Source organism: Electrophorus electricus, chromosome 1, assembly GCF_013358815.1.
Source record: "Electrophorus electricus isolate fEleEle1 chromosome 1, fEleEle1.pri, whole genome shotgun sequence".
Taxonomy (NCBI): Eukaryota; Metazoa; Chordata; class Actinopteri; order Gymnotiformes; family Gymnotidae; genus Electrophorus; species Electrophorus electricus.
In genome coordinates this window covers 7,050,540-7,076,174 of record NC_049535.1, presented here as the reverse complement: position 1 = coordinate 7,076,174, position 25,635 = coordinate 7,050,540, and the positions used below count along the sequence as shown (strand labels likewise).

The 25,635-nt window shown below is 43.3% G+C and overlaps 1 protein-coding gene across 1 annotated transcript; it reads right to left on the bottom strand.

Moving 5' to 3' along the window:
• Positions 1-417: 417 nt before the first annotated feature.
• On the bottom strand, positions 418-25,567 carry dagla (diacylglycerol lipase, alpha). The gene is made up of 20 exons (XM_026997936.2): positions 24,308-25,567; positions 16,162-16,263; positions 15,259-15,470; positions 14,927-15,028; positions 14,413-14,551; positions 13,680-13,767; positions 13,326-13,460; positions 12,675-12,752; positions 12,378-12,502; positions 11,998-12,148; positions 11,458-11,541; positions 11,228-11,305; positions 9,599-9,679; positions 9,330-9,472; positions 8,867-8,935; positions 8,700-8,772; positions 8,052-8,257; positions 7,665-7,791; positions 4,033-4,196; positions 418-3,560 (listed from the first exon to the last, which is right to left on the bottom strand). The coding sequence occupies exons 2-20, from the start codon at positions 16,254-16,256 to the stop codon at positions 2,420-2,422; spliced, it is 3,291 nt and encodes a 1,096-aa protein (XP_026853737.1). The 5' UTR covers positions 16,257-16,263; positions 24,308-25,567; the 3' UTR covers positions 418-2,419.
• Positions 25,568-25,635: the final 68 nt, after the last annotated feature.

The window sequence follows — 25,635 nt, the reverse complement described above, 5'->3', positions numbered from 1 at the left end:
GTTTGAATTCGATTGTATTCCAAAACGTGCAAATAATACCAACTATAATAAACCTTTGAACAAAATGAAATGACCTTATTAAAGTGATTATAAAAAAAGAAATAGACAGCACCAGAGTCTGAAATCTGTACTGTTTTATTCTTTTACAGGCAGGGTAATGTGTATGTGCATGTGTATGTGCAGGCAAATCTTAAATACATTCTCATTCATGAAAAATAAGGACTGGTAAAGTAGCTGGCAACAATAGAAAGAAATATGTTTCTTTTGAAGACCAATGGCTACATCATTAATTTTCTTAAATCAGAATATTTCCACAGATAAATGTTTTTTCCCCCCATATATATATATATCTATATCTATCTATATATATATATATATATATATATATATATATATATATATATATATATAAGGTGATAGATAGATAGATAGATTTCAGTATTGTTATATATTTCAGATAAATCACTATGATACATGATACAGCCATTTTTCTTGATAATATTTAATTGGATTTTTTTTTTAAAGACTGAAAAAAAGATGGGTTTTACTTGCATAAAATAATCACATGAAAGATAATGCTATACACAACCATTTTGAAAAAGTACAGCAGTGAACTATTTCTGCACTCTTCCAGTTAGCATTCTCAAACTAGTGGAAGATTAAAAAATAATGTAACAGTGAAGAATCATCTTATACTATACATATTCTAAAACCTGTGAAAATGGGAACCATTGTGTTTCATATATCAGTATATAACCGATCATATATAACCATAACACATTGCTATGTAATATATTCATATCAAAAAGTGGCAAGGAATAGCCTGTGTATGTGGTAGGTTCTAACACCATATTGTAGGACTGTAATGTAAAAACTCTGTACAATTTCCCTTTCTGCATACAGTGCTAAAAACATACCATTCAGTGTATGGCACATGTAATATACTGTTTGATCTGTAGTGTTTTAACTCATACCTGCCCCACTGCTGTACATTTCCCCCACACAGACACAAGGTGTACTCCTGCTATTAAAAAGGCCAAAATATCTCAACTCAAGACCACTTCATTCAGAGATAATATAAAAGGCAAGTTAAACTGTAACAGTTATTAAAATATTTATCATAATGATAAACCACCAATTATTGAAATATATTCATAACAACAACAGTAGAAATGATAAAAATGCAGATGAGAGAGACCCTTAAAAAAGGTTTGCTACTGGATCTAGTATAGTGTCAAACGATAGGGCACGTTTGCCTGGTTTCTCCAGTCTATGCCCTTGTGTAATGAGATGAGAATTTAAAAAAATAAAAAATAAAATATTGTCTAATGCCTAAAGACGACATGATTAGCATGGACATTCAAAACTGTGACTGCATTTGGCGCATGCTTTTTGCCATCCAGTTCAATTCACTGTTACATGGTGGATTTGCACGTGACAGTACATCAAATTTATGTGACAAAGTGGAAAAAAATTTCATACATAAATTTTCAAAGCCATTTCAGGTAACATTTCCTACACATATTTGGCAGGGTTTATGTTTGGCAAAAAAGAAAGGAAGTAAAAGCACATTATCGTTACTGAATGTGTGCATGAATAAAGATCAATGATATTAAGCAAATTTCAAAATGAACTGTTCTAAATAAGCATTCCTTATTTTATTTTCTCATGCACACCATACCACGATCTGTACCACAGTCTTGGGTGCTGCACTATTTGTATGCTTGGTCCAACATTTCACACAACCTTCAATCCAAAATCTGAAAAGCAGAATGACCAAATCTGGGTTTTGACATCAGAAACTGTTAGGGGGTCCTTTCTTCATCTCCATTCTTTAAAGACCTGAGGAAATGTCACCTTGTCTAGGAACTCTAACTCTGTAGGCATCAAGCATGCCTCTTACCCATCGACTCCTCTCCACCAAGCTAGCTGTTCCTTGTTGGCCATCCTATTACATTCCCTGCAAGTGAAATTCCCTGCAAATATGTTAACCTTGCACACTTATTGTTCAGTGGCATTAATGTAAACATAAACATGAGACTTAGTGGGCATTCTGGGTCATCTGTGCAAAGCTTCTTCAGATATGGCAGCAGTAGCTTATGTCTTTTTCGTAGGAGCAACCAAACACCCTCACGCCCTCATGTTGCAGGCAGCAAACAGGACACTTTGTAACAGATATGCATGAGACAGACTGCATTCAGTGCAATATTGTTCATTTATAGTACAAAATGAGGTCTTCTATTCTGTGATTTTAATGGTCTCTGTCTGGAAGTCGCATTGCTACGCATGCATGTTTCGAGGAGTTTGTCCAAGAAAGCAAGAAAATTTCACACTTTTTTTTGTTTGTTTTTGTTCAAACAGGGGGTAATAACACCAACAAGGGAAGGAACAAGAAGTGTGTGGGTCAGATAGTGGGGCACTACACCATGGATGACAGTGTGTTTTCCTCAGGGAAAGGACAGGCAGTGGAAGTTCGTAGTGTGGAGTGGTTGACCGTCACTGGCCCGTCCGGGGGTGAGAGTTCATTCATCTCTCCCGATGAGGACAAAGGGAAGGACGGAGAGAGAGAGATGCCAGACGAGGGGTCAGCAGAACCAGCAAAGGTACGAGGGGGCTTAGGGACGAGATTGGGCTCCAAGGTTGCCCTGGCTAGTAGCTGCTTGTCCCTGTCTGAGTCCTCCCCATGCTGTTTGTCACACTGCCCCTCCACCTGGCCGCAAGAGCCCCGGCCAGACTCGGACTCCGCGTCAGAGAGCTCCAGAGGAGGAGAGCTACTCTCATCTAGCCTGAAGAGAGAGTCGAGGTACTGGGCAAACTCCAGCACAGCCTGGCTGGGGTTCCCGTTGGAGAGTGGGGTCACCATAGTTACAGCGTGCGAAATCTCACTCTTCGGCTCCACCCTGACCTCTGCCAGGCTCCCTGTCATTTTCTCCACTTCTCCATCTCTTGTGATCTCTTCATGACCCTCCCCACCAGGACCGGTCCAGGGTGCCGCGGGGTTCGTTTCCCGGCCGACAGGGACACCTGAACGCTTATACGCCTCAAACACCACCGAAGAGGGCCGCGAGGTTACCCTCTGCCGGCCTGGATGACCTATGACGGTCTGCCCGAGGAGAAGCGGAGGGAAGTGTCCGCTGTAGCGCGGGTTGGCAGGCAGGAGGCGATGGCCCCCGTTAGAAGGCAGGAGGAGTTCTGGCGGTGTGGGGCAGCAGGGCCCGGCTTGGCCCAGCTCCCGCTCGGGGGACACCTGGAGCAGGCCATCTGCGGCCAGCAGCTCGGTCCGGGAGCTGAGCGACGGGTTCTCCTCAGGAATGGGTGCGTCCAAGGGAAATGGCAGTGACCCCAGGCATGGAGAGCCCCTCAGAGCGGCCGAGGAGCGGCGGGAGTCGAGGCTGTAGATGGAGTCCACATCGGACAGGCTCTCCATCACCGCCAGCGGCGCCTTGCGCTCCTGCAGCTCCACTGTCAACCGCTCGCGGGCTCCAGTCAACACCACGGGCACAGGAGGAGGGGGGCACTCCGAGAAACCATCCAGAGAGATTTCAGAGCGTGCGCAGGAGCTACCAGCAGAGAGTACAGAAAAGGGATGGGCAGAGGACAGGAAACAGCAAAAAAAACAAACAAATGACAACAGCAAAAGGTTAGAACAGGTAGAGTGTGTGTGTGTGTGTGTGTGTGTGTATGTGCACACGTGCACAGGAGCAATAATGTATATGAAAGTAAAGAAACACAAAGCAGGTATATGAAACAGAATGAAAAAGTCAGGGGAAAACCATACAGGTAAAAAAGAGGGATGAGGGAGAAGAGAGTAAATGAACAGAAATGATCAAGTTATATTCACAGGGCTGAACTTGTCTGAGCTGATAAACGTCATACATTCACATTACAGCCAACTTTATGTCTGGGAGAACGTTACAAAGCAGAATACCAGTTCTACATCCTTATAAATAACAACTACAGCTGATGGTATCCCAGTACAGGTGCACGATATGGTCTTTCTACTCTCTTTTAGGGTTAGCGAGAAGGACTCACCGGACGCTACTGTTCCTGCGGTGGTGAGCTGGGGGTGTGGGCTGCTGGGAATTGGAGGCCGCGAGAAAGACAGTCTCTGCGTTCAGGTCAACTTCCGTGGGGCTAACCATGATCTTGGCAGCCGACAGAAGGGCTGTCTTCCCCTTATTGTAGTTTTCCAAAACCTAATAGTGTGACAGATATAAAGAGGGTAGGGAAAGCAGAATATTGTAAGGAAAAAATAAAAACTGAAAATCACATCACGTAGGTTTCCAGGAAGTATGAGTCAATATAATAAATGATGCAACACTACCAAAATGATGCTTTCGGTTTCTATATTGACTACTCAGTCAGTTTGATTGAGCCTTTCACACAAGCTTCTTAAGTCTTAATGAACCTGGATCTGGTTGCTCTCTCTCTCCCACAAATGCAAACACATGGTCAGTCCTGTCAAAAAAACTGCAGAACCTACAGTGCAAGTCAGTTCTACCTTAGAGCATGCATAAATGCTTCACACAAAGCGACTGGTTCCCTCCTGAAACCTCAGGAAAAGTTTGTTTACATACTTTTTTTTTTTTTTTTAACTGTGCTGTAGATTTCAGGATTGGCTACACATGTAGCAAAGGTGATGACATTGCTATGATCTTTTTTTCTGAAATTCAGAATTCCAGTATCTTCTCAAATAGCCAGTTATCCCACTAGGTCTTTTGTATACATCATTATAATGTTTAAAATGTACTTAAAATGTAACTACAAGGTTTACTATCAAATAAGGTTTAGTTGAAGTTCATATAGTCAGTTACATGATCATAAAACAATAAGAGGTGTTATGAGAACATATAAGCAATAGTAATAAATTACTGAAATGATACTCTAACAGCTAAAAAAAGAGAGACCGAAGGTATTACCCATCAGCGTTTTTGTTAGACATCTAACAGGGTACCCATAGGATTAAATGTTCATTATGTTGCGACGCAGTTAATGGAAATGACTGCAATAATGGAGAGACCAGCAGATGCACAGACAACAACTCTACAAACACGACATGTATATTAAAATTCAGTTATAAATTACATTTATACAAACAACTCCAGTCACACAGCCACTATGTTCAAATTCTGTTGGTTTTTTATTAATGAGCATAGACATGTTAATAACTAAAACAACATCCACAGAATACATGTAGTAATCCAGTTCATAAAGCAAGAGTAAATAGCCCAAATTGTGGGAAATTTGCGCCAAGTCAAACATGCATGCACACGTACACATGAAAAAATGAAAATGTGTCAGTGCATTAAACACAAATGGGTAACATAAATCCAGGTATGCTTTACAGGAATGACCTAGCAAAAGTGTGAACCAGAGTATATTACACAGTCTGTTCAGATTGCACGTGAAGCCATCTATTGGCTGCATCACTGGTTAATAAGGCATCCATGTTAGCTACAGATACAAAATGGGGTATGAAAGTCCTGTAAACATCCTCCCACTAAAAGGATTAATTTATAATGTAAATATGACCATGAAGCTAACTCTATATGATCTAGGGAAGGGAATGAACTCCAGTTGTCATAAATCATTTCAGCACTGAGGGGAGAGCATCTCAGTTTACAAAAATTATTTCTGTACCACCAGCACCACTAGGAGAGGAAGCAGGCACAGTGCACAGCACAAGCTTTCAAGCACAAGCACAAGTGTAAACACCAAAACACCAGGGTCTCCTTTCCCACGGTCAGCAGTGCAAATGAAAACACAGGAAACAAACAAAGAGCCATTTGAAGAGAAGGACTGAAAGTAATAGTAAAAGGTAATATTTTACTCTCTAGTTTTCTCTGTCTCACATGCACGCACGCACGCACACACGCACGCACGCAATAATACAGAGACGGAGGAGAGAGAGGGAAGAGAGAGGCAGAAGAGTAGACCATACAGCAGTCATACTCCACAAATCCCAGGAATAAAGGCAGGAGACCAAACAGGTGAACAGCAGGCCAGAGTGGAGGAGATTAGACTGAATGAAGCAGGTTTGGGATGCCCAGAACCCCGGGACACTGAGCACGCGCACTGTGGCAACATGCCTTGAAGTACGGTATCATTCACTTCATCACAAAAGTACGCCATCCACTGTGTTTGGGCCCTCTAGCTGTTCCTGGCTGAGGATCAGCAGATCCTGCGTATCCCGGAGATTTCGCTCGGGGGCGTAGAGGAAGAGGTGGCCCTGAGAAAGTGTCAAAGAATGGAGCAGCTGGGCGGAGGAGTTCTGCAGGCTCGCCAGCGTCCTGGGCAACGGAGTGGATTGTGGAAGTGCTACTTCTGAGGAGCTCTGGGAATGTAGACGGGAATTAGGGCTATCTGTCTACAGCCATGAGATCTGGCACAATGGCTCTGAGCCATTGTTTGGTTGGCAGAAGGGGGAGGGGGGTAATCGAGGCCCTTGGATTGGCAGGGCTATTTTGTGTAGGAGCAGCTGAAGCAGATTCTGTTTGTGGTGCTGTGGGAAACGAAATGGCAGCAGCAGACCAGAAGAAATGCTATCTGGAATGGTCTGACGGCACGATGCTGCTTGATTAAGTAGCAGTGTTATTAGATCATTGTCCTGTGTCCCAGATTAAGCCAGACCGTCCGCCCGTGTTGAAGGCGTGCCGGCCCGGTTTCAGATATCAGATAGACGGCACATTCCGGCTGGAGGAGGCTTCAGTGTTTGAGCGTCTGACGGCAGTGCTGGCACAGATAAGTTAACTACAGCCAGTGAGGAATGGAGAGTTTTCTGGGGTAGCTGAGGGCTGGAGCTGCAAATGAGAGGCATGAGGGGAATTCTGGTAGGGTTTAAATGGCAACCAGGGCACTAGCATCCTCATCTTGAACAGTGTTCAGCTCTGAAAGGTAAAACGGGTTTTCCAGCACCTGCAGAGACACACCAGAACACATTACTATTCGCCGGCTCATACAGTGGGACACACAGACACACACGGCGGCCTGCAAGAAGAGTTTGTACCAAGAGAGGAGGGGCGGAGAAAGGACCAAGGAGTGTCAGATGTGTCCAGAGAGCCCAGGAGACCACAGCAAGGGAAAGTGAGTAAACTGGATCAAAGCTAAACAGAGCACCACACGCAGACCTACCAAAACACAGGACACAGACGCATCTTAACCTCTCTCACATCCTCACACTGTCTCTGCTGGGTGTGCACATAGGCACGCACGCATATACACACACACACACATGGCCTTTGCAACACAGATATGCCCAGTTCCAATTATGCCAAACAGGAAGGAGAGGTATGTAACCCAATGCAACCCTGGGCCACTCCACAGCCAGCCGTCTGCAGAACTGAGCTAATTAAAGCGATGACTCGTGTTGCTAAGAGAGTGGCAGATTTGCTGATTCGTATTGTGTCAGCCTCTTGAACCTCAGCCGCACTGGGTCTGATATACAGCAGGGTTTGAGTGCCACAGTACGGCCCTCCACCCACAGAAAGCATGGCTCCAGAAAGATGATACTCGGAAAAAAGCACGAAAAACACCAATACATGCATGTCTACATACATACTTACACGTATGCAGACATGCATGTAGAGACATGCTGACATGCATGCACGCACGTGCACACACACACACACTCAACCATCCTCACCCGCTCACCCACCCACCCCCACCTTGTTGAGGCCCTCCAACACCACATGTGGCATGTGTTCATTCAGCATGGCTGGCGAGATGATGACCTCATCAAAGGCCTTGTTGTCCCCCCACAAAGCTGAATATGTGGGCTCTTCCTGACCACAGCTGGGGAGAGAGAGAGAGAGAGAGAGAGAGAGAGAGGACAGGAAATCGGAAGAAAGAACAAAAAAGATAAGACAAAGTAATATTTTGGTAATGTAAATGCTGATTCCCAGTAACCAAAAACAAAGAATCAAATATTCATGCATAATGTACCTGATTGTCTGATTGTAATTTTTCACTAACTGAGCATTAAATAGTTAAACACAGAAAATACTCAATATTGTGCATTCCTTTTTGAAATGTGCATGTTCTCTCCCACCCACCAGGTCTCTGGCGGGTGGTTGTGAACCACGTGGATGATCCGGCCGGGCAGGTAGAGCGGAGTGGAAGCAGACAGGGCGATGCTCAGGTCACTGGGGTGTAGACACAGGCGGGAGCTAGAGGGCGTCACACCCTGAGATGGGGCCTCGTCCTCCAGAGGCAGCTCTGTCTTAGGGATACACTTAGTGCCCCCTATTATAATCCTCCACTGGGAGATGGAGAGAGAGAGGCAGACAGAGCGGGAGAGGCAGAAAATGAATCCCTCCGAGGACTGCACACTTAATGGCTGCGTGAGCGGTAAAGAGAGGCAATATGAAAAGCCTGAGGCTGAGAGTTGTCCTCTGACGTGGTGCGGTATGAGTGGAATGGAGCTGGGCTGGACGATGCTGTGCAGAGGGACTGGAAACTGAGCGATGTGATTCACTCGGGCGTATACACGTGGGAGGGGGGCAGCGCGCGGGCAGGTGTCGTGCCGTATCACTCACTGCTGGAAGCTGCTCAGTGCAACGAGGACACCGAGGTTTAACTGGTACTTTAGGCTGACCAATCCCAAAGGGATATATATGTTACACAGGGCTGGAATATCACAGGTATTCAACTTTAAAGGGTTGCCTGTCGTTGCTTTTTATGAATTATGTGTGTGTGTCCACCTTCGGTTTATCACTCTTCTGTAGGACTTCAAGTAGGTGGCGACGAAACCCCTCGAGCTGAGAAAGGCCGATCCTAAGGAGAAAACACAAAACTGAAAAATGAGACAGACAGACAGACACACACACACACACACACACGACTGAAGCAGGCATTCTGCAGAGCTCACCTAGGGACGAGGTCTTTCCCCAACACCACGGATGTGACGAACTGTTTCGAGTACTCCATCGCATCTTCACTGTAAAGAAAACATGGCACACATGGTCAGCTTCAAGCGAACTTCAGGGTCTGCTCCCAAGGTCTTGCTTTACCTCCGTAGACAGGAAGCTACTTTGCATTGCAAAACACATTTAATAGATAAAGATGGGTGGTTTTTACTGAAGTCATTTAGACAAGCCTCCACAACAAATAATCTATTACATGCACCTAATGGTCTTTCCCATCATTTCTGCCTCTCGTAGTCTAACTAATTGCAGTACATATAAACTCGAATAGGAAGACCAGAAAGGGTGAGGATATGGGTAATCTAATGAGCAGCATAATGTATGGCATAGAGCCTAATGCCCCTTACTGGGGATGAGAGTAAGAGCAGAACATAGTCGTAAAGGAGGAACCTCTCAAGCCTCACTGACCTGAGAAGACCTCCAGGCGGAGAGTAGGAGTAGCAGTGCAGTGTGGGATACTGGGGGCGAAGCAGGAAAGAGAGAATGGCAGCAGTGCCGGCACCCAGGGAGTGGCCCACGATCACCAGCCCGTAATGCATGGTTCCTTTGCTCTGATGGGCAAAAAGGACAACTGCTAGAGCACAGCACCGCAGGTCAAAGTGCATAGGCGAGCCACGTTCAGTCCGGTGCAAGCGCTCGCAATACTGAGGAAAGAAAAGCAGTACGTTGGAACCCACCAGATCTCTCCCGAAGGCCTGAGATAGAATCATCTCTTGTTCCAGTTTCTTCTTTATGTATTCAGCCGAGTAAACCATTCCCTATACAAGCAAGGGACAGAGACGGAGGGAGAGAGAGAGAGAGAGAGAGAGACAGAGAGAGAGAAGGGGGTGGAAGAAATCACAAGCGAGACGGATCACATTTTGCTGCTCTGTTGAGCTTATATACATATTTGTTTTACAGAAGACATTGCATGGTGTGTGCATACACACACACACACACACACACACACACACACACACACACACACACACACACACAGCCTGGCCAAAAATAAAGTCACACACTAATATTTAATTGGACCGACTTTAGCTTTGATTACGGCATGCATTCGCTATGGCATCGTTTCCACAAGCTTCTGCAATGTCACAACATTTATTTCTGTCCAGAGTTGCATTAATTTTCCCCCAAGATCTTGTATTGATGATGGGAGATTCGGACCATTGTGTAAAGTCTACTCCAGCACATCCCAATGATTCTCAATGGGGTTCAAGTCTGGACTCTGTGGTGGCCAATCCATGTGTGAAAATGATGTCTCATGCTCCCTGAACCACTCTTTCACAATTTGAGCCCGATGAATCCCGGCATTGTCATCTTGGAATATGCCTGTGCCATCAGGGAAGAAAAAAAATCCATTGATGGAATAACCTGGTCGTTCAGTATATTCAGGTAGTCAGCCGACCTCATTCTTTGGGCACATAACATTGCTGAACCTAGACCTGACCAACTGCAGCAACCCCAGATCATAGCTCTGTCCCCACAGGCTTGTACGGTAGGCACTAGACATGATGGGTGCATCACTTCAGCCACCTCTCTTCTTATCTTGATGCGCCCATCACTCTGGAACAGGATAAATCTGACCACATCAGACCACATGACCTTCTTCCATTGCTCCAGAGTCCAATCTTTATGTCCAATCTTTAGCAAATTGAAGCCATTTTTGCCGGTCAGCCTCACTGACAAGTGGTTTTCTTAAGGCTACACAGCTGTTTAGTCCCAATTGCTTGAGTTCCTTTTGCATTGTGCGTGTGGAAATGCTCTTACTTTCACTTTTAAACATATCCCTGAGTTCTACTGTTGTTTTTCTATGATTTGATTTCACCACACGTTTAAGTGATTGCCGATCATGATCATTTAAGATTTTTTTCCGACCGCATTCCTTCCTTGGAGATGTTTCCCCACCATCCTTCCACTTCTTAATAATGCGTCAGACAGTTCTTAACCCGATTTTAGTAGTTTCAGCAATCTCCTTAGATGTTTTCTCTGCTTGATGCATGCCAATAATTTGACCCTTCTGAAACAGGTTAACATCTTTTCCACAACCACAGGATTTGACTTTCGACATGGTTGTTTAACAAATGAGAAGCTGCTCACTGCATCAGTTTGGCTTAAATAACTTGTTGCCAGCTGAAACATAATCACCCATGCAGTAATTATCCAGCTGGTGACCTTCACACACACACACACACACACACACACACACACACACACACACACACACACACACACACACACACACACACACACATATGTATATGTATATGTATATGTATATGTATATATGTTTGTGTGTGTGTGTGTGTGTATACCTTATGTCCAAGCCAGATCCCATGCTGTTCCTCCACAGGCAAACGTTCTGAATCCCCTGTGAGATCAGTGAGTGCATCCTGAGACAGAGTATGAGAGATACACACAGAGTAAGAGAACATGAGGCACAAACGAGACAAGGCCAACACTGTAATTTCAGTCTATTCAGTCTAATGTGTTTTTTTTAGGGGTTCAGTTAGAAAGTGCGTGTAGGCTGCAGGTTAAGGCTCACTTTGGGCGACAGTGTCCCCCTGATACTGATGACGACTTTCTTTTTCCCGTGGTCTACTGCTACATAGAAAGGTGTCTCATATACCTAAAACAGCAGATGGCATATATGACACACGCCCCCCCTCCTTCATCTCACAAACAGATCAAAGACAAATTATACAAAGAATTAACATAATGCAGACATAAAGGGAGGAAAGGACGTTAAATGCAGGAAAGGGTAAACAAGAAGATTGGGAGATAATATTTAACTTCTGAGCTAGTTTGCTAAACAACAACTGTAGCATACAGTACAAAGATCAGTGGGGTTAGTTTGTACTTGCTGAGATCACAGGTCATGATGTTAAATTTGGAGCACTAAGGGATTTCTCTATGTTTATATTCACACACAGGTTCAAACTTCCTCATCTGACGAAACTTGGGGGGTCTAGACAGTTCTTTCGAAGTACAGTCGTAGTTTCAGTCAAACAAAACCAGCCTTACTTCAGCTTTATTTTACTTTCGGGTTTGAGATTTGATTTAAGATGTCAGACTGAATGCTCACCGCATCATGGCAAGATGTGTAGACAATCTGGACCTGTCTGAGGTCTCGGTCTAAAAACTGGCGACGGATGGCCAGAACGTTGCAGCCGCAGCAGTTGTCCTCCTCCACCGTTACTGAGTGAGACAGACGAGAACCGGACGCAGACGGACAACTAGCCAGGATGTGAGGGAGATGGAGAGATCACTTCTAAATCGTCATTAACCTAGCATTTGTCTTAGCAGCTGATATAGAAATAGCAAACATTCAAAAAAATAAAATAAAATGAGTCGCGCAAAGCTGCAACAAGTACGATGACCCTGCACAATATGCAGCGTATGTGATCTAATGCCTTGGCTAAGGGGGAGTGTTAAACGAAGGTGTCTGTAGGAAGGGTGGCTCACGAGCAGGAACTGAGTAGCCTGCACAGACCACAGGCAGGCTTCCGCAGGAGGTACATGGGCCAGCCATATGCAGCCATGGCGAAGAGCATGTAATAGCACACCTCCTTATACATGGCCATCTCCACCTGGAAAAACAGGGCCCAGGAGGAAAGGGGCCTCAAACACAAACTGCACAACCTGCGGTACATCTGTGATATACGCTCATTCACAAACATGCATGTCCATGTGAACAGCTACGCTCGCACGCCTGCCCACGCTCACGTGCGCGCACACCCACGCATGCATTCGCTCCCTTACCGAGCTTTTAAGGTCCAAGTAACGTGTACTGCGTGTTACAGGCATACCGGACAGGAAGGCTAAAATGTTGTTGTTTGGCTGAAACAGAGACAGATATTGAGAGAAAAAATAAGAGAATGAAAGATGGAAAAACAGTTAGGAGGTATGGTCATGTCAGTTCTCATGCACACGGAACACACAGTAATTTGCACTCTCAGCCTAATTTGCACTTTAAGGGCCCGGCTGGCTCTTCCTCTGGGAACAGCATGGATTCCTGCTCTGAACCGCCCACTCCCAATGGACGTCAGCTTAGCAAGGCTGAGGCCCTTCCAGTACCCTTACATACAGCAAGTGTCAATGTTCAAGGACATTCCACAGCAAGAGTTTAATATCTAAAGGTCTTGCCAATAACTAACTACAGAAAGTAGCCACTTTATATGCCAGTATCCCTGACCAAGATTAGCCCTAACCCCGGATTCACTAAGGAAAATCCCATAAAACATTGCAATTTAATCCAAGATGGGTCTTAACCAATGTCCCAAAAAAAACTGGCATTGAAGGTATTGAGCTTTTGTGTCTAAGGGAAAATAAGCAGCAATTTCTCTTCTCTTCTTAAAGATATGGTTTAATGCTGACTGAACCCTCACCGGCCGCTCCTCCATCAGTTCGTACCTGGTCCAAGATGGCGGATCGCTTGGCTCTCTGTCTCTGTCTGAGGAGCACAAGGCCGGCGATGATGTCACTGGGCACAATGTCCAGATCCCTGAAGAACTCGGCGAAGAGGCTAGCCACCTCTGAATACGCGTCCTGACAAAGGTGGTGGGTGAGTGTACATGAATGCATGTATAACCCATACTGATGCTGCTCAGGCCAGTGCTGTTCTGCTTTAAACAGTGACTAGAGGGGATTTTCAACACACCTTAGATAAATAGTGGATATAAAGATATACCTCTCAGTGGAGCCAGAAAATGCTTGTGTGTGGGTGTGTGTGTGTGTGTGTGTGTGTGTGTGTGTGTGTGTACTAACAGACTGGGAATCTTGAGCCCTGGTGCAGCACATGAAGAACCTCAGTCTCCTACTCCAACTGCTGGCTTGACCCTCCTCTAGCCTGTGCCTGAAAAATGAACCATAAAACACGAAGCAGTGTTTAGAAAATACAACTAACCGCCAAACAAATACAGACATTACATCTGTCTGTATGTTGTACTTATATGTTTTACCGGAGTGTAATGGTCATTTTACTCAAGTGTCACGTTTTACCTGAATGTGTAGGTCATATCAGGGAAGGAAACATATTGGACCATTTTGGCCAAAATACAGTAGCATTTCATATACAGAAATGGGGACACTTTCAAAAATAGCCTTTATGAAATAAGAAGGTAGAATGGGCAAAAGAGCAATATAAATCAGGTACCATCCAAGTTGGTTTGTTCATCAAGCTCATAGGTGTAAAAAAAGTTGATGCCACTGGTCAAGGTAGCTAGAAAAAAAACAACCTTAAAAAAAGGCTCATTGTTGAGTATTCGCATCCATCCTCTCAGGAAAGCGAAGAGAAAAATGGCTCATATGACAACACAAACTGTAACCATAACAACAGGCCACACTGTTTGGAATTGTAACTAGCTAGATTACAACGTGTGTGGCAGCACATTTAACAGGTCGCACATGTTTTACCTGAGAGTGTACGTCATCTGTGTTTTATCTGAGCTTGTTGTACCTCATGTGTTTTAACTGAGTTTTTAGGTCACGTGTGTGATACCTGAGCGTATAGGTTTTCAGATTGCGTTGGCGACGTCGGGTGGCTTTAAGCTTGACGAACGTTCGGCCAGTGGGATCAAATGTACACATCATGGTAAAAAACACGCTGAAGATCACCAACCAGTTACAGACCACAATTCCTGTAAAACACGGACGTGCACACGCAAGCATTTTATAAAGTGGTCCATACACCAATGCGAACACTAGGCTATTAAAATGTTCTTAAATAAATAATGCACTGAGGACATCATTAGACATTAAAATCTTAAGTCTTAAAAAGGCTATACAGAAACGTCTTTACACAATGATCCTACAGAGTTATACAAAGAATTAAAAGTCTAAATTACCAGTGCCACCAAGGCATATATGTATCTAGTGTAACATGCTGCATCCCCATGTAATTTCTCCTCAATGCCATATTTTCCATTCTTTCTTCATTGGCTCCCTCCTAAACACACACCATGAAGTCCTCTAATCTCTCACTGCGGCTCTACAGACCACCCTGCGTCTCTCACCCAGGGCGAGGTTCTTGGCAGTGACATCAGAGCAGGGTTGGTAATATTGAACCAGCCAGGCGATGCCCACCACAGCATAGACCAGCTCAACCAGCAGGATGGCTGGGGAAGATATACCAGCAAATAACATGCATCATTACATGAAACTGAACTGGAATGGTTCAGACGGTGTAGAATGTCAGGGGTGTGTCTGTATGTATAAGCTTTCGGTGGTTTCCTAAGCACTTTCAAACAAATATCAAGCTTGTCTTTATCATTTCTTTTTAACATACTGTTTTGCTTCCCAGTTTAAACATGACTAAGTGCCTCAAAGACGCGCACACGTGTCTTACCTAGTCGTATATACAGTACATACTGCACGGCCTCTCTGGGCTGGGTGTAGAGGATGCTACCACGCATGCTCAACCACATGATGGCGCTCTCACAGATCAGACAGCTGACCAGGATGCCCAGGTAGCCGCGGCCATGGTCTACTAGAGTGACGGAGCAGGACTGGCCCAACCCGTATGGCAGGCCGAACAGAACCACAGACAGAACCACCAGCCTGAGAGCATAATACCAACACACAGATATGGACACAGATACATATGTAGGCAGATAAGACGCACACAGACAGGCATGCACAGACACACTCTAGCTTCCAGCCCACGGACTTCAAACCACCCATTGCCTCTGTAGTTCAACATTAGGACAATTAAACACTTTCATGTTTAGATTTTCAGTTATTGAATTATTCCTCCCATTGTGTCTGGGTGAGAACTATGGAGTAAGGCATTTAGAATATTTTGTGTTATAAAGTTAGGTTAAGCAATTAATATTTCTGTATTTTACTGCTAATCCTAAATTCTGAACATTATTTCAAGGTCGGAAGCTATGAATATTATAGTTACTACAACTGCTATTGATACCTTAAATTAACCATGTGAATTATATCACAAACTTGAAGCAATGACATCCTGATTCATTTTGCCTGAGCAGAAAGTAATAAACTTGTCTTGAACTGCTTGCCTCAAAGACAGTTACCTCTTCTTAAAAGTGATACTAAATCATACTTTGCTACGCCAAGTGATTATGAAAGCATCAGGACTTCAACAGATAAATAATATTTTCAGTTAACAAGTTTGAGTCCAAATACAAGTCAAAATCATGAAGATCAGAACTTAAGTTACACGCACACACACACACACACACACACACACACACACACACACACACACACACACACTCTTACTGACCATATGCAGTGTAGTATGAAGAGGAAGAGAGCAGGCAGCACCAGGTCATCACTGCCAACTGACCACCGCCGCCGAAACATCACCATGCCCGGCATCACTGCCCTGAAACACACGCACGTACATACAGATTAATAACCTGTGTGCATGTGTGTTGTGTATGGTCATCTTATTGGATATACACATAATACATAGACACACACACAAAAAAAGCCTGATTAAGCTAAAACCTAACACACACAAAAAAAACCTAAAAGCTTCAACAGAATGGGCCCTAACAGAGCCAGCACCCCCTGCCAATAATAGCTACACATACAGCTGCCAACAACACACATTACCAAATTTTACCACTTCTTCATTTTATCACGCTCCAGTGAGTTATGCAACTCACTTTTTTTTTTTTTTTTTTTTTTTAATAATAGGACTGGAACATTTTTCAAAGTCTGGTAAAACCTTCTCATAGACATTCTGGAAGGAAACATTAAGGAACAATTCTACCTGACAAAGGTTAGCATAAAGTGTTAGTGTGATAATGTAGGTGTCCCCGATGCATCACTGAGCAGCACAGGAAGAACCAAGACAGCTTAACCTATAAAATATTCCCCTTCATCAAAGTACGGGCTTCCGTAATACATACTCCATAAATCTGATGGATTATACAGTTAGTCAACAAGCAGTGAAGCAAGCCACAGATTTGTCCCCCCCCATTGTGTTTTGTATGAGCACACTTACCAGTCTCAAACATGTCTGATGAGTGGGCTGGGAGCTTCATCATTCACAGCCCTACACTCATTTGCGCTAAATGTACACACCTTTTCGTTTTGGTTTTTTCCTTCCTCTCTTCACAAATTCACACTGCCCTGACTAGTCTCGGGAAACCACCCTTTACTCGTTTTCTTGGCAGACTGAGCACGGCTTCAAACCTGCACTTCCGTTGGCTTTTACCAATTGTGAAGCTGAAACCAAACTTTCATCTCATTTCATGAACTTCTTTAGTCTTTGTGTTAATCTCTACTGCTCAGGTGGGGCAAACATTCATGTCCCAAACAGCTTCATCCAGAACCTTACATTCGAATTTTACAGTCCCGCCAACAACTACTTTAGTTGATCCAAAATGTTATTTTGTAAAATGTGAACTCACACACAAACTCAAAATTATGTATATGTGCATGTGTAAAATCTTTTTAAATGTATTACATGGCTCACGTATTTCACAGGTATGACAGTGAAGTTAATTTCACATTACTAAAACATGCATTTGAAAGGGCCAGGGTTAGACCAAGTTCATGTTACTACCAAAGAGTAATGGATTCATCTCATGTGCCGCAGCAAAAGAGCTGAGCTAACACCCGAGCACTGAAATGAACAATTATAGTGATGATTTATGGCATGCTGGACTTCTTAAACACTGTATGTTCTAACTGAATCCAGGCTTTTTTTGTGATGTCTAATTAATCAGCAACAGTTGTGAATTGTGGCTGCAATTAAAATGTATTAATTCAATATGCCACAAAGCTGACCGGAAACTAAACAGATATTTGTATGCATTGTAGTGAGAAACACAATAGGCTGGACATACTGGGCAAAAACTAAATAAATAAATGAATTAATTAAATGCATCTATTTTTGAATAATATTCCTCAAATTTTAAAAAAAAGACCTCTGATACACATCACATACATATCAGCGTATAAAGCAAGAAAGAAATGAAGAGGTGAGAGGATATGAGGACCTGGTGAGAGAGAGACTGTTTGGTTCAGACTGAGACAACAAACAACACGTGGGTAAACACGTGGGTACCAGATGGTTCAGAAGACGAGGCATACTGTCTTACAACCTACAGCAAACAGTCAAAAAAGAGAGAGAGAGTGAGAGAATTGGGGAACGAGGAAGAGACGACTTAGTTCATTAGTCCAACAGTCTTGTGGCTGTCACTGAAAGAGAGGCTAGTGATGGTTGCCATGGATACTGGTCCCCGTCAAAGACATACTAATGTGGCAGTGGGGGAGAAAAAAAAACCAACAGGCTGTAATTAGAGATGGCACGATACCAATTTTTCTGTACCGATCCAATATCGATATCTTGTATTTGAATGTCGCCCAATATCTACACTGAGCCAATATTGTTTCATTAAAAACCACTGTGGAACTGTGATTCAGTTGTTTGGGGGAATGATTTTGTGTAGGATGTATTATATATGCAATATTTTTTACAGATATGATGCATGAATATGACAAATAAATACAAACAAAATTCTAAAAAAACAAAAAAAAAAGTAAAACTTTATAACACTAAAGCCTTTTACATTTTTCCCTTCCATTGCCATACAGTGTCTTTTTTTAGTGAGAGTTTGGCTGCATTTTTTTCACAGTTATTCTTTGTAGCCAGAGTTAGATTAGCTCATTCTCTAGCTTCTTCTTTCAATTTTCCAGTCCATCTTCAACCTCAGTAGCTCTTCTCCTTTTTCATTTGGTTTGAGTATACTAAAAGGCATAGAGTAACTAACTTCCTGAATTTAGAGGAGGAGAATGATTTACTTTTTTGGTTTTTCCTCCTCCTCTGTGTTTTTTCTCCAGTTTCTGCTGCTCTTTTCCAGACCCTGAACATCTGTTACTTCACGGCCAAACTGGAAATAATGTCGTATTTTTTTAAAGAATGGATTAATAAACAGATCACTGTTAGTCGCAGATCTGTGGTTGTGAACAATGCTAAGACACTATTTTGTCTCGTTTAAATGCTCTCTAGAAGGCAGATAGCCAGGTTAACAAAATGATAGCAATACAAATTATCATACATAAGTGAGTGCATAGGTGTTTGTATTTGAACATAACACCACCAATGATATTATTATTATTATTGTTGTTATTATTATTATTGTTGTTATTATTATTATTAGTAGTAGTAGTAGTAGTAACAACAACAACAATATTATTATTATTATTATTATCAACATTAATGTGACATAAAATTGTCATGGTGTAAAGAAATTAAGCCTGCTTGGACCAGTCAGAAGCCTTGATTTTTCATTCAGTGCTCATACAAAAGGGCCCATTTTTAAGATTCATTTATGCAATGCTGATATAAAGGGCCTCTTTACTGACTTTCAGAAAGGGTGTTCATGGTGCTTTTTGGGGGCTTCTGGTGAGAGAGGGAGAGAAAGGGAGAGAGAGAAGGCAGAGAAACTTTGCAGCACCACCCTGCATAGTACTGACAGCAAGAATGGTGAGACCATAACCCACTCATCAGTCTTTGATGTCTCCAAAATCATTAAAAACAACAATTTCAGTTCCTTGTGTGAAGCCCAAACCTGCAGCACCACTACTGTCTATACACTGTTATACTGAGTATATTATGATTTAGGATATTCAACATATCACATGGGTGGTGGCCCCGTACACCACCTTTCCTGAGATAACCAACAAGAAAGCTGTCAGCCAACAGCCAATAAACATTAGAATACCTCAAGCTCCACCCAATCAATAGTGGTTCTCTAAGCAGGACACAATATATTTTTGCTCCTGAACACTATTCAAAGATTGCACAGGGCAGTAGTAGTCTTTATAAGGTGGTAAGTGCCTGTTAGAGAGGCGTCTCTTTTCCAAGGGCACCTCCATTACCCATCTCTCACCCATCAATCATACAGAACGAGCAACCAGAGATGGCATTCTGGGTAGCAGAAAGTGTGTGTGTTTGTGTGTGTGTGTGTAGCAGTGTAAAAGTCTCAAGGCACATGTGCACGCATACACCTGGGTAAAGCCAGCAAACTTACAGCAAAATTGCTATATGATGAAAAAATATGACTCTCTCTGATTTGTTCCTAATCAGTCCCCGTGACTCCCTTAAGAAAAGTAAACACCCCTATTTCACCAGAGTAGAGAGCCATATGTATTCAAATCAAAACTTAAAAATAAATAAATAAATAACTAAATAAATAAATAAATAGTCTGAATAGTGTTAAGTAGGTGATCACAGAGAAATCTGAAATGTTTCCTGATGCAGAGGAATGGCATAAACAAGCGCTGAACAGTGAAAGAGCACTCAAAGACAGACCTCAGCAAAGGATAACTTCAGCCAGCAATGTGCTTATGTTGTTTTTGTTAAAATTGCATGAGATTAGTCTGCAATCTTTTATCCCTGGTGTTTGCGTGCGGATGTGTGTGGTATACAGAATGTTCTCACACACTGTCAGGACTCCTACATAAATGTACCTTCTGAAATGCACACATCAGTACACTCACGTACACACACACGCATGCGCACACACAAGCTGGAAGAGGCGAAAAGGACCGAGTGGGTGGCGGCAGGAGTGAAAGACGGTGAGTGAAACGAGGGAAACATGAAAGAAAACAAGAGGGTAAGAGTGCAGAAGATAAAGAGAGGAGAGTAAGAGAGAGAGAGAGAGAGAGAGAGAAAGATTAAGATAGAGAAGAAAGGCAGAGGGACAGTGGGTGTGAGTGGCAGATAGTCCTCATTCTAAAATAAGGAGGAGCACAGTTTGATGCCAAAGTCTGAATCTGGATGTGCAAGATAAAACTAAAGGAGAAGGTGGTGGTGGTGGTGAGATAGCAGTGACGAGAGCCACGCACAAGGGGAGTTATGAGCCAATGAGGAGAAATGATGGAGGAGGATGAAGAGATGGAGGTCAGGAGAAATTGTTCCAACATAACAGGACTGCGGCAGCCCTACCACTGAAACAGAGGGAGCCGTAGAAAAAAGAAAGAAAGAAAAAAAAAGCCACAAGGAACATCAGCCTGTGCTCAAAAGTTGCTCAGGAAGAAACATTAAATGTCTCAAAAAAAAAAACAAAAAAAAAAAATCACACCGAAGTTTAGCATGACAGAACGTGATGAAAGCAAGGAGGAAAAAGTAGTGTTCTCTTAAAACGTTGGACCTATAGAATGAAAAGCAAAGTGCGAGGGCTGAAATAGCATGGAGGAAAGAGGTGCGAAACAAACTGCACACTGCGCAACCGGCTGAAGGGACATGCAGGAACACAGCATGATAAAGGATGCTAAAAAATAAATAGGTCATGACAGGAGAAACAGCCCTGAAAACATGGCAGGGGAAGAGAAAGAAATAGGGTGAGAGAGATAGAGAAAGATGCAAAGAGACAGACAGACAGAGAGAGAGACTGCTGTAATCCTGCTCTTGTAATGGTGGTCACTCTCTAACCCATTTGTCCTGGGCATACACTTAACATGCCTAAGGTGAGAAATGGTTTGCGGGGGGGGGGGGGGGGGGGGGGATCAGAGCTACACAAATTTCTTATTTACCTCAAAAGAAGTTGAATAACCAAGCAACAGTTGTTCATGCTTTTTAGTCGATGTACTGGAACTAAAAGTTTAAGATTTGCTAACTAACTAATAGAGGCTTATGACCACCAAATAGCATCATTGTGGGGTCATGCGAACGCTGTGATTCATCTAAACACCCTCAGAACACTCATCAGAAATATCTGAGACTGGTAAGGATGCTCACACAACACAATGTAAAAAAAGGCTGTTAGAGAGCTCATTTGCATATTGCAGCTTTCTGCAAGATCAGTATTGCAAAGGCCAATATTTCACATTTTGGACACTGAAAATGTTTTGGCTTGAGGCAAGTAGAAAATCTGTGTAAATTAAACTTTTCTCCCAAGTTCCCTTTCAAATTTATAGCCACTGTGAATTCCCTAGTAACTACAGTATTAAACTATCTGGGAATACCAAAAACAATCACACTAAAACACACGAAATAGCATGACAGCGACTACATTTACAGGTCTAATATTCCGCTCCTCAGTCTAATAGCTCATTCAGAATCAGACATGTCATTACTTCTTGAAACGAGATTTGGATTGAAAATGATCTCAACCTTTGATAAATAACCCAGCCATGTACATTAAAAATTTATAATTGCATAAAAAGCAGATACATTGACTTATAGAGCGAGCCATGATTTTGATGGATGTTTAGCTGAATGACTTTAGCGACGATATTCAGCAGTGATTACAGGTATATTCACTTCTTCCAGAAGGATGGAAGAAATAGTGCAGCTGTCCACCCAGGCTGTGCTGTCCCGTAACATCTCGCTGTCCTCATTCTGTTCAGGCCCATTCCATTTGGTGGACAAAAGTGAATGGCCCCAAGCAGCATCTGATGTCAGACGGGAACGAGCATGCAGTTTTTAGCGTGTCACCTCAGAAGATGTGGCATGACTGTCACGATGTGACTGATGTGAAAACCTCAGATAGAGCTCGGAATAAACTCATACCTTTGCCACATTCCGTTGGGTTTAGCATATCAGAGACAGTGGCTGACCACATGTTAACACAAAGCATACAAAGGCCCTGGAATATAACCTTCTGGCATAAAACATGGAGTCAATGGAGTGGAGTCCATTCAGTGGAGTCAAAGCTGTTAAAATAAATAATTAATTGGTAAAACTTGCAATCGATTAAATAATTCAATTTAAAAATGAGTAACAAAAAATCTGGTCCAGGGAAAGTATTTTCAAGAGGCTATTTCTGTCTGTGTATGAAAGGCTAATACCACAGATACAAAAGCAGCACGAGTCCCTTAAAAGCAGGCTGCAAACGTTACTGTGGGACACATTTTAAAAGAAAATCAATATTCAGTGGATCAGTTAACATAATCGATCAAGTTTCCTGTGTTGCTCTGAACCCTCTGAAGCATGTGAAAGGTCTTCAGTGGCTTCAGGCATTCACTTTGTGAAATGTCTGATGTATGGTTATTTCTCCACCTTATAGTGATTTGGTAGCACTGATCTTAATAATGTAGGTGTGCCTGCAGAACAGAGAATGTTATATTACACAAGTGTGCACACACACACACACACACACACACACACACACACACACACACACACACACACACACTTTTGCTCTTGCAACACATCAGTTTAGTCATTGTTGAAGTTTTTACCCATTAATTGTCCCACACACAGCTGAACCAAACTGTTAGAAAACTGAATCCTGCTGGGCTGGACATGGAGTTAGAGTAAAAATATGTAGCTTCTGGTTGGCCCCTAGGGATGTGTCCAGATACAACAGGTCTGGATCATATGCAGAGAGAAAAATACACTCTGCAAGGGGTCCTAACAGGAAACTCTTCCTGGATGAGTTCTATGTGTATTTACACAATGGGAGGTTTGGCTGAACCAGGCAAACAAAGTAAAGCTTGACAATATGACTATATTTACAGTACTGTGGATTACAATAGTTCTAAGTCTTCTGCCAATTCAGCATAAATTAGTGTTCTGGGTTAATATCAGCTGTCAGTACCAAAACCAGGATGTACTTCCTGGTAACTGTGAGAGCATGTTTGGTTGTTACTGCTTGTTGCAGCACATAGGAGGAACCTCTCCAGAGAGACTGCAAGGCTTGATAGTCGTCTGCCTTATCCCAGCTAAGCTCAGCTCGTATGAGAGTTCTACAAATCAGATCTCCCTTGGTATGTTATCCTGTCTGTCTGTCTGTCTGTCTGTCTGTCTCTCTCTCTCTCTCTCTCATGCACGCACAGGTACACACACTATCAGTTACCATTTGATATTACAAATGCATTTCTATCTCCCTATGGAAAAGCCTGATGTGTTTCCATTAAACCCATTCAACATCTGAACAACAAGCAAGCCATTAATGTGTCTACGTGTAAGCTCTGGCATATCGGGGTAGAACTATTTTCCCAGAATTTGTGTGTGCATTGTCCCAGCACTTGAGATTTTTACACTGTAGAGGCTGCAGTCCACTTGCAAAAAAAAAAGCCAGGCAGCCTCCAGATGCGTCATAGTGATGGTCAGCATAAAGGGGTAATCGCACCTGACACAGACGCGATAGGTTACACCGGCGATGACTGAGGGAACACGCCGCAGAAATGCGGTTCATGTTCCTAATTGGTTCAGTATCGTTAGTATGCGTTATCGCACATATGTGCGCGCGCGCTAACGCACGCATGCATGCATGCATGCATGCATATACACACCAGCGACAAACGACCGACGGCAACTCTGCGAATACCCGGGTTTTATTCATAAGCAATCTGCAGGAGCTAGGTCTACTCACGAGAATCCACCGACACGTATCCTCCACGCTACAAGGCTGATGATAAAATGACGTTTCCCCCACCCTGCCGATTCGCCAGTACGTCCTCACCTGTATTTTGACGGCGTCGTCCCGAGACCCTCTTCTTCGATTCTGCTCGCTCTCTCACTCCCATCCTCTGCGGATCCTCACGGATGGTCCAGCAGCAGAACCGATCCAAGCAAAGGTTCCGCCGCCGAGATGTCGCGGCGCTGGGCAATCGCCTGGGTCTACCCGCGAGAAAACGGCGTTTCCACGGGATAAAACCGCAAGACACCAAAACTATCCTTGAATCTACTATCTGCCCACCCAAAACAGCTTAACAAGAGATCCGGGTCAGTCCGACTCGCTGGGACTGATCAGTTGTGACATGGTGTGGGTGGTCCGGCGCGACCGTCACTAACTGAGATTTTTCAAACTGCTTCAATGTCCGTCCGTCCGTCCCACTGACACTGTCCATAAACTCGATATTTTTACGCCGTACTTGTCGTCTTATACCACATTCGGTGATTTCTCAGTGACAGGCACTCCATGCTCCCGATGATAACCTAAGTAGCCTGTAAAACGGACGCAAAATCAGACTACGTGTAATTTCAAGCCTGGGTGTGACTTTTCCCTCCGCCTCGGGAAAATCAAGTCAAACACTTCGGGTACCACGGCACGCAGCAGGTCTCAAGAAATTGACTGCTATGTGCAATGCCTTCCTTCCGTTTTTTCCCCAGAAAAAACGGGCGTCGTTGGTATTCACATCGACAATTACGCATGTGTCGTTTGGATCACGATTTCTACCTGCGTCCTTAACGTAGTTTACGTCATCCTTATGGTCCTCAAAGCGCTTCGTTTTCATTGCGTTTCTGGCGAACGTCACTGCGATTTTCCACTCATACGAAACCATTGGCATACTGTAGGGAGGCGTGCGACGACGACCTTTGTGAATAGTGTGGATCGTCCGAAAAAAAGGTTGGGGAGTGAGACTTCGTCATTTCCTGAGTTTCGATGGACTTTAATTAAGGAGGGTGTGCCTCAACACTGAGTGCTTGCTCTCAAACGCACCCTATAACGTAGCCTGTTGAGCACTGCTTTAAAAATGACTGAAGCTAAATAATATGATATTGGTTAAGATTCCCACCATATACGTAGAAATTGATGTATCTGAAGCGAATTTGCTTGTGTTCTGTATATATTTAGACGACTGATTGTCGTTTGTTCCTGTCAATCCCTTTCAATACAGTTAGGATCTCTCCTCTGGTTTACTCTCCTCATATTTTCAACTAATGCATAGAAATTAATTTTGCGTGAAACAGAATGAGGTATTTTTCACCCAATATACTGGCAAATTTAGCATGCTGTTACAACTGCAAATTAACGTGTAAAATAGACTTTTTCTAACACAACATGCA